The following is a 9,919-nucleotide window of genomic DNA, read 5'->3' on the forward strand; positions in this document are numbered from 1 at the left end:
TGATCTATAATCCTCTCCCAAAGGTATCACCTCCTAAAACCATGCATTTGGGATTAGGGTTTGTAGGTGGAGATTTTCTGTGTCCTGGAAGACACTCTCAAATAACTACAAGAGAGTTAATATAAATTATAAATGCTTAGCCACTAGTTCCAGAACAGGCTCCAAAACCTACAGAGAGACCCTATCTTGAAAAAAACAAAACAAACAAACAAAAAGCTCAGCCAATAGCTCAGTCTTTTTATTAACTAGCTCTTACAACTTTAGCTAACCCATTTCTATTCATCTATGTACTGCTATGTAGCTCATGGTTTTACCTGTCCTCTAGCATGTCTTGCTCCCAATGTGTCTCCTGGCAACTCCCCTGACCCTGTCATTCTTCTTCCCATCATTCTCTGTTTGGCTTTCCTATCTAACTTTATTTCTCAAAGTTTCAGAAGATAGGAAGCACTACACAGAAGGGCCAGCACATTCTTGGTTTACAGCAGTGGCCTACTTACTAGTTTACAGAGAGCTGGTGTGATTTTTTTTTTTTTTTTTTGGTTTTTGGTTTTTATCTACTCTTTTTTTGGGGGGGGGGCTTTTTGTTTGTTTTTGCTGTCTCCTCCCACAGTGGAAGGAGTGAAAGAACACCCCAAAGTCTCTCTTATGACACATTCATCCAACTTCCGAGCCCTCTACCCCCATGTCCCATTAACTCACTCACCTCCCAAAGGCTCCTGATACAATTATAAGGGGGACCAGGATTTGGGAGTTTTGTTTTGTTTTGTTTTTGAAACAGTTTTTCATGTAGCCCAGGTTGGCCTCAAATTCTATATGCAGTCAAGGCTGGCCTTGAAATCCCAATCCCCCTGCCTCAGTTCATCAAGTGCTAAGATTTCAGCAGCCAGTGAAAGCCGGTGGAGCCACCTGCAGGAGGGGCGAAGCAAAGGCACCCTGCTCTTGATCTTCTCAGCCTTCAGGACAGCAATAAAACCCTGAGGTCTACAGCTGTGCCCTATATGGTGTGCTTGGATAGTTGCCAAGCACATCAAGCAATCTCAGGAGCCAAAGGCCACTGTGGCACTACACCCACCAGCATCACTCTTTCCCGAGAATTGGTGGGTTATTCATTCACCCCTCTCTTCCCCTACTAGATCAAAAGCTCCATTAAATGGACCAACAGTGTCCTTTTGAACATCGTTACACCCTTTGGGTCTAGCACAATGCCAAGACAATAGCAACCAGCACTTGCTTTTGGATGAACTCCACACCTTTAAGTCATTCATGATTAATGACAATGGCTCCTGCTTTTAAGAGCAGCTGATTTTTTTTTTTTCAGATGCAGACATCTACGTAGGACCTGCAAATGTCCGCTCCTCCCTCTCTCTATGCCATGAGACTTGCAACTTAGAAGATATAGCTCAGATTGCAGGCTACTTACTGGCATCTACTCATTCCTCGCTTAGTGAGAGAACTCCCACTACAGCCGAGCAGAGTGAATAAAGACTACATATCCCAGCTGCCCTAGCAGTCAGGATGGCCAAGTTGAGGATACCCAAAGGAAGGTATCCCAAGAAACTTTGGGAACAGCATTCCAGTAAGGGATGGTCACATCCTTTACTTTTCAGTTTCCACTCCCCTCCAGCTCAGACTCACATGAGCTGGCCGGCACGCCAGCGGCAATACTAAACCAGGAGGTGACCTAGCGAATCTAAAACTTTCTTTAAAACAATGAGGCAGAGCTGGGTTAGTTCTAGGTCAGCAAGGGCCATGAAGTTAGACCTTGCTCCAAAGATAAGCTCTAGAAACAAAATCGCTGAGCAGAAAGATAGGCCTGTGCCCACTTAGTAACCATAGCACAGCCATCACAGCCCCGGCCTTCCAGCTTCCGGATGATGACGACTCCTCCTTTTCCTCTTCCACCTCCTATGAGAAAAGACACGGCTTCTATGATTAGGTCTCTTTTATAAAAAGCCAAACACCCTCACTGTTGGCAGCCATGTTCCTGCTACCGAGAGTTAATCCCTCCACTGAGTGAGGAAGAGAGGTTCAGCCTCACCCACGGCTAGGGCAGCGACCACATACCCCTGGGTTCAGTATACCGATTCACACCAGCTTTCTGTCACTTGCAAACGAGAGTCTAGACTAAGCCTAGGCTGGCACTGCACACCTGTAGTCCTTCTGCGCAGGAGGTTGAGGCAGGAGGTTCTCAACAGTGAGAATTTATAGTGAGACCCTGTTTGAAAATAGGGAATCTAGCCGGGCCATGGTGGCACATGCCTTTAATCCCACAGCATTCAGGAGGCAGTGGCAGGCAGATCTTTGTGAGTTCAAGGCCAGCCTGATCTACAGACCTAGTTCCTGGACAGCTAGATTACATAGAGATAACCCAGTCTCAAAAAAAAAAAAAAAAAGAAAAAGAAAAAGAAAAAGAAAGAAAGAAAGAAAAGAAAGAAAGTAAAATAAAATAGGGAATCTGGCCTCATGGCTACAAGGAGACCTGTATGGAAACACAGAACTGGACAGACCTTCAAGACAAGTTATTAATCTAAGATGTAAACAGCTAATATTTACAGAACCCTTACAAGGTGTTGGACGGACAATGTCTAGCAATGTTACCTAACACGTCTCTTTTTACCTCCCAGAATTTCCACAGGTTGATACTACTATGTCCATTTTGCAGATTAAGAAACTGAGGCACAAACGGTGGCTGCTTCCAGACCACACATCTCATATTGTGTAACTTTAAGCCCCAGGTGGGGATAAATTATAGGGTATGACAAGGTTCCAGTCCTCTTAACTGAAGTTCCTGTTTCCCACTAGCAAAGGCTGAGGCTCCAGGCTCCTGTGTGAGCTGGAAGGGGGCGGGGCAAGTGGCAGAGTGAGCGGCAGGAAGACTGAGTCTGAGATGTGCCTGAGAAGCCTCTACTAGAACAGCAGGCCAATTACCGCTAATCTCTGAGAACAGTCCAGAAAAGCTCAAATCATCTACAACATTTCCAACCTGTGCAGGTGGAAGATTGGCATGTTCTGTTCCCACAGTAAACACGACACCACTGGTATGTGCTGTGTGTGTGGGCAGAGATCGACGTGGGAGCTCAGGGGACCTGGGTTAAGGACTGGCGGTGCTGAGTGAGTCAGCTGCTGCCGAAGTTTCTGGCACAACTGCAGCTAACGTCAGAGGGGGCTGGAGAGACAGGGCCCTGACACCCTGGCCTCTGCTGCATCTTTCCCTTGTCAGCATCCATCTCTCACCCACTAGCCTCGTATTCACCCGGCATCGGCCCACCTATCTAACCCACATACCGGTGACTCAGAGGAGGCTGTGTTCCTGGGGGTGGCTGATTGTCCCCTCTAAATTCATCACAGTCATCCCCTTCGGTGACAGACTCCATGTTTGAACAGCTCAGTACGTGGCATATCCCTGGAGACTGCCAGTCATCCTGGGTGACTCATGCTAGCCCAGTCAGACTGACTAGAAAAGCACTTAATGTCACCACCGCTGCTAGAGTCTCTCCCTCTCTCTCCTGGATGCGAGCAAAGGAGAGCCCCACTTCACACTGGCATCTATCTGGAGACGGTGAGGAGAAGCAGATAGAGGGCAAAGCTGCCTCTGCATCCCCAAAGAAATGCTCAACAAGCACCAAAGAATGAGGTACCCTTCTGGAGCACGAATAATGTGAAATAAAACAGGAACCAAGAGGCTGGTGGGGCTGGGGGGAGGCAAACAACACGGAAAGTTATCCCTACTGCCTGTGCTGGAGAAATGGCCAAGCAGGTTGGGGAGGGGCTACAGACTGAAGGACCCCGTAATCCTTTCCGCTTCCAAACACTTGGGGAAAGTCACCTGCATGTCACGCGTAGGATTCTCTGACTGCCTCACCTCCAAGTCTATCAGTTGAGCGGGGAGCAGTAGGAATCAGGAAGTGAGAGCCTATGGCAACATAAAAGACACACAGGTCTCCAAGGAGCTAAGAGTTTATTCTGGAGTATGAGGTCACCCCAAAGTCCACATTCCAACATGACAACAGTTTTAGGAATTATTAGCAGTAACAGAACAAAGAGAATAGATATATCAACACACTTAAAATATATTCTTGGAGCCGGGCGGTGGTGGTGCACGCCTTTAATCCTAGCACTCGGGAGGCAGAGGCAAGCAGATCTCTGTGAGTTCGAGGCCAGCCTGGTCTAGAAGAGCTAGTTCCAGGACAGGAACCAAAAAGCTACAGAGAAACCCTGTTTCGAAAATAATATATATATATATTCTTGTAGGGGCTGGAGAGATGGCTTCGCAGTGAAGAGCACTGGCTGCTCTTCCTGAGGAACCAGGTCCAATTCCTGGCACCTACAAGAGGCCCACAAGCTTCTGTAACTCCAGTCCCTAGTGATCTGGTGCCCTCTTCTGGCCTCCACAGATACCAGGCATAAAATAAGACACCAACATAAAGTAAATAAATAAAAAGTTTTTAAGTTAGTCAATGGCTTAAAACATATGCACCTGGGGCTGGACAGATGGCTCAGAGAGGTCAATTCCCAGCACCCACATGGTGGTCACAATCATCTATAATTAGATTTGGTGCCCTCTTCTGCTGTATAGACAAACATGCCAGAACACTGTAATAATAAATAAATAAATAAATAAATAAATAGGATTTAAAGACAAAAAATATACACCCGTGGGAGCACCAGGTGAGTTAGAACATCAGAGCCAGGTAAGAACCTCTGATGTTGTCTGTGACATCCTGAACTTGTGGATTGTGGAAGCTAGTATATCCTAAAGGGGCTCATGTCATAGTCACAGGAAATTAGGTTACATTGAGGATGGGAAATAAACAGCGACAGGGGACAGGACGGTTAAGGATAGCGATAGTGTCAGATATTTAATCGGGACCGGCACCATTCCATCCTTTCCACAATCACTAGGTTTTGATCCGTCCATCAGCCTAGAATGTTCAATGTAGATGTTTTGTTGTTGTTGTTGTTTTCTGGGAACTTGACTTCACACCTATTCCAGCTGGAACAGGAGAGTAATTTATTGATGTCCTGCTTTGTGATCCCTTGATCACCTCTCAGGTCACCCTAGGCAAACAGCTGTGTCTGCTCCGTTCCGGAGCAGGGTACAAGCGTGCCCAGGAAGGAGCAGGGAGTAGGGTCTCCATTCCTAGAGTGATGCACGGTGGCGATTCAGAATCCTCAGCAGGAACACCACCGCGTCACCGTACTCTACCTTCTGGCTGGCTTCTTTCCCGAGCACCTACAGGGGTCACCTCCATGGGCTGCTGTGTCTCCTAACAGAGGTTACCATAGGTCCCAATCCCCAAGCTCTTTCAAAGCCTTACTGTTCCCTTCCCTTGGGCCTGGGAAAGCTTGTATCAGCTTCCCGAACAGATGCCGTAGGGAAAAGCCTCTACCGCATCCTAGCTGACTTGGAATAGCCCAGCCGCTCATGGGACACTCACTGCTGGACACCACGCGCCGTGCTAGTAGGAAGCACAAGCCACAGGAGAGGGGCTGTGCAACTAACTATTCGGGTTGGCATCCCACCACAGCTCCTGCAGGACACTTGCTGTGTAGTCGGGTGGCCAGATTTTCGTTTCTTTTCCTCGTCCCCCCCCCAACCCCAGCGGACCTACTCTAGGGAGGTCCTTCAGTAACCACACCTACTTCTACTTCCTGGATATACTTTGAGGATTTGCGACACGTGGAACTTCATAGCAGAACCACACAGAATCAGCGCAACTCCAGAAAGCGCTGTGGCTAGTTCTTGTCGCTGAGCCCAGGGGAGCCCGCGGGGTAATTTAGAGCGATCCGTGGAGCAGGGCTGCCCAGACTTCGGCCTCAGCTGACCCACTCATTAGCTCCAAACCATGTGTGTGGGGAGGATTGCGACATAACTTCTCTGTGCCTCAGTTTCCTCCTCTGTAAAATGGGATCTGACATAGTTCCCAGCTGGCAGGGTCGCTAGGAAGTATGAATAAGGTCACCACACTCCTGTTTTACCATGTGGGGGCCACAGTTCCCAGGTCCCACTGAGAGCCAACTCATCCTTGTTGGGCAGGTCCGACCGCCCTCGTCCTCGCCTCTCAGGGCCTGAGTCACCGCTCTGTGCGTCACCGGCGACTGTGCTCTGCGACTTGCAGACTCACCCTGAGTCAGCGGCCGGACGCGTCCACTGATTGCATCGCAAGGGGGTGGCCGGGTGCCGCAGCAGGCATTTGGCAGCTGGGTCGACGTGGGACACCGAGCCTCCTCAGGCGGCGCGGAGGCGGGTACGCTCACTTGCAGGCCGAGCCACTCTGACCGGGAAAGGGCAGCGCAGTCGCCCCCCCGCAGCCGCACGATGGTACAGTCCAGCTGGGTAAGGCGAGCGGGAGGCACAGGCGTCCAAATAGGCGGTATGGGGCTGCGCGCGGGTGGGGCGCTCCGCAGGATGGGCACCGGTTCGGGGGCACCCGAGGGACAGGAACCCGGCGGCGCGCAGGGAGGCAGCATCCACTCGGGCTGCATCGCCGCGGTGCACAACGTGCCAATCAGCGTGCTCATCCGGCCGCTGCCATCCGTGCTGGACCCGGCCAAGGTGCAGAGCCTCGTGGACACGATCCTGGTGAGCCCTCGGAGCCTCCGGGCCCGCGCGGGGAAGAGAGGGCACGAGGGTCGGGGTCCTGGACCTGCGGGAGCTCAGCTTCCGCGGTGTGACCTTGACGGGCTGACCGAGCTTCCCTGGGCCTCAGGTTCCTCACTTGGACTTGCCCTGAAAGTAATGACCCTGTGACGCACGTACCCAAAGTGCTGCGATCACCCGGAAGCTGATTTCAGCTTCTCAGATCAGCTCTGTGAAGTAGCTGCCGTTCCTCCTGTACCGAGGAGAAACTGAGGCACAGGAAGCTTGGGTTTTCTTGTTTTGTTTTTTAAGCAACTTGCCCTAGGTCAAGCCCTTACAAGATGATACAATGAGACTTTACACCCGGACAACCTGCATATCCTGACGTCTCTTCTGGCCATGACAGTCATAGCAGTGACATGGGTGTGTCTTTTTCGGGCATCTGGGCTCTTAGTCTAAACTAGTTCATATCTGTAGTTTCTGTAGCTTCCCAAGTGGTTTTGTACCCCTTGTCACTTCAGAGAGACCTATGGCCTCCTTGCTGGCTTGTCATCTGTGAGACTGTCATCATAGCGTTTGTGACTCCATTATTCACTTCCTCCTTCAATCTGTTCCTAGGACAGAAACCCTCTCAGGGTGAGACTGTTCCTGCCTCTTGGCTGTGCTGTGTCCCCCAAGTGTGGACTAGTGGAGACAGGGTAGATCGTTCACGTGGATAGAGATAAATGCTCGGCACCTAGTGTTTGGGGGAAGCCCCTCACTTACAGCATCTGCCATTGCTCTGCTGGAAATACTCTTGAGGCTGATTGCCAAGCTGCCAAGGCGCCACCCACCAGCTTGCAGAACCCCTAGGTGGCGGAGAGCCTGCTGCTCCTGCCAGCATGAGCCTTCTCTGTAGGAGCTCCACTTGGCTTAACGAAACGTTTTGCCAGTTCTCAAGCATAATGCCATGCTCGCTCATCCTGTGGCCTTTTTCTCTAGGAGGACCCTGACAGCGTGCCCCCCATCGATGTCCTCTGGATCAAAGGGGCCCAGGGAGGTGACTACTACTACTCCTTCGGGGGCTGCCACCGCTATGCAGCCTACCAACAGCTACAGAGAGAGACCATTCCTGCCAAGCTGGTGCAGTCCACCCTTTCAGACCTGAGGGTGTACCTGGGCGCATCCACACCAGACTTGCAGTAGAAACCTCCCGGTCACCCCACCCCTTACACATCAGCACCACCTTCCAGAACCCAGAAGACCTGTGTGGCCCCCAGCGGGCTGAAGCTGTAGCGGGGGGATATGTTCTCTTTATACCTAAGGAGGGAGGTCTGCCTCTTGGCGCCTCTGCACTAGCCCCCAGGTCGGGGAATGAAGGAGGCCAGCTCTCCTGTCTGTGAAGAGATATCACATCGCGGCCTTGGCCCTGAAGGAGCTGGTTATGGAGGCAGGACTCCCTCTGTCTTTATCTTTATGATAGCTTATCACTACATGATCTAGTACACTGGTACCTGGTTGTAGGGGAAAACCTTGGTCACTGTGGCTGAAGTGAGAGAGGCCTGTTTTCCTGTAACCTGAGTCCTGGAACAGGTGACTCACACAGAATTGTGTAAGCAGCTCGGTGAAGGTGGGGTCTCCTCTAGGTAGTCCTTTGGCCTGGCCCTCATTGCTCCTTACTTTGTGGTCACAAGATGGCTACTATATCTCTAGAAATCACATCTGTTCTTAAGGAAGAAAGCCACTGGACCAACTTCTGTCAGAAAGGAAAACCACTTTCAGAGTATCTGCAGTTTCCGTGGCCAGAGCTAGGCCCCAGTGCCACCCACAGTTGCAGAGGGAACACTATCACAGCTGAGCATGGCTGCCTTGGTCATCGCTTGGAACTGGCACTGTGCTTCCTGCAATCAAATTGGGATCCCGTTAGCAGGAGAGGAAGAAGTATCAGTTAGCCCTTGCAATGTAACAAGCCATTCCCAGACTTAACAGTATTACCCATGATTCTGTGGGTGAGCACTGGGGGCTAGACTCCTTTGGGCTGCTCTGTTGGTACAGCCCGGTCCTGCTCATGAGCTGGGACTGGCTGGGCTGGCATCACCTTCATTCTTGTAGCATGTGTTGGCTGGATTGGCTTGGCCATCCTTGTTACCTCTCTAGCAGCTCAGCTCAAGTTTAGTCCCAAGATGGCTTCAGAGTCCCAAGAAAGAGAGTAATAGGGACAAGACAGGCACTGGAGCGGTGGCTCACTGCTAAGAGTACCTGCATGGTGACTCAAGACTTTCGTCCCAGTTCCAGATGACCTGGCACCCTCTCTCACCTCTGTGGGCACCAGACACATAGAACACAGACATACGTGAACAAGCAAAGCACCCACAGCGTAGGTTTGTTTTGTTTTGTTTTGTTATTGTTTTGCTATTTTAAGGTGACAAGATTTCTTTGACCCTTATGCCAGGATGATGTCATTGCCGCTAAATTCATTCCTCAGATTCAAGGGGCGCAAATGGACCCCAGCTCTCAACGGGAGAAACTATAAAGAACACGGGGCTATTACACAGATGAATCTTGGTCTTACTCCTACCCATAAGCCCTCCTCACACAAAGGACCGTGCCAAGTCTTAGCCTTTAAGTTACTGTGCTGTCCGTGGGACCTAGAAGAAGTCGTGGCATGGTGTCTCCAAGAGCTGGGTACCCCACCCTCAAGGATGACTCTAGCAGAATGGGGCATTCCAGGGGGGCTCCTGCAAAGTGAGAGTCCTGGAGGCTGAGGAAAGGTAGAGGAAGCAGCAGAGCAAGGTGGGCACTTGCTGCGCCGCCCAGAGAGTCTGGTCACTTGTCAACTCTCCGTTTCCCCAGCCAGGACAACAGCTTTCCTGCCCACCGAGTATCCCAGCCAATGAAACTGAAAGGGATAAAACGCAACATGGTGCTTGGATCGAATCTTGAGACCAAAAAGGGATGGGGAAGCATTAGTGGGTCGACCAGGAACTTACTCTGTCTGGGTTTTAGTTATCCTCCAGTTTGGGCAACAGAATCCTGGGTGGGGGTGGGGGGGGGCTGTGTGAAAAATGTATGGAAACTCTTTAGTCTGCAACTTTTCTGTGAATCTAAAGTCATTCCAAAAATAAAAGTTTATTTAATTAAAAAACACACACACACACAATAATGTAATGGCTTTAGCCCAGCATTTTTGGGTTTGTTTGATAGACCTTGCCCCTGGAGCTTCAGGTCTGGGGCCCAGGAACATGCATTTCTAAACAGTTGGGAGCCCAGGAACACATATTTCTAGAAGGTTCTCAGGAACAGCTACTACTAAGGGAACAGCCAGGATTCTGTAACCAGATGATGTAGCTTGCTTCCTGG

General features: G+C 50.4%; 1 protein-coding gene across 1 annotated transcript; it reads left to right on the forward strand.

The window, feature by feature from the left end:
* The first annotated feature begins 6,163 nt into the window (after positions 1 to 6,163).
* On the forward strand, positions 6,164 to 9,718 carry Srxn1 (sulfiredoxin 1). Its single transcript, XM_075962484.1, has 2 exons — positions 6,164 to 6,583; positions 7,562 to 9,718. Exons 1-2 carry the CDS (start codon positions 6,320 to 6,322, stop codon positions 7,763 to 7,765), a joined length of 468 nt encoding a protein of 155 aa, XP_075818599.1. The 5' UTR covers positions 6,164 to 6,319; the 3' UTR covers positions 7,766 to 9,718.
* The last annotated feature ends 201 nt before the right edge of the window (positions 9,719 to 9,919 follow it).

The sequence above is a fragment of the Microtus pennsylvanicus genome, chromosome 2 (assembly GCF_037038515.1).
Source record: "Microtus pennsylvanicus isolate mMicPen1 chromosome 2, mMicPen1.hap1, whole genome shotgun sequence".
Taxonomy (NCBI): Eukaryota; Metazoa; Chordata; class Mammalia; order Rodentia; family Cricetidae; genus Microtus; species Microtus pennsylvanicus.

What these genes read in the sequence shown, in the direction of transcription:
- Srxn1 (XM_075962484.1), top strand. Translation starts at nt 6,320, where the DNA reads ATGGTACAGTCCAGCTGGGTAAGGCGAGCGGGAGGCACAGGCGTCCAA. An exon ending in GCCTCGTGGACACGATCCTG is followed by an intron (nt 6,584 to 7,561) that starts GTGAGCCCTCGG and finishes CTTTTTCTCTAG; the next exon opens with GAGGACCCTGACAGCGTGCC.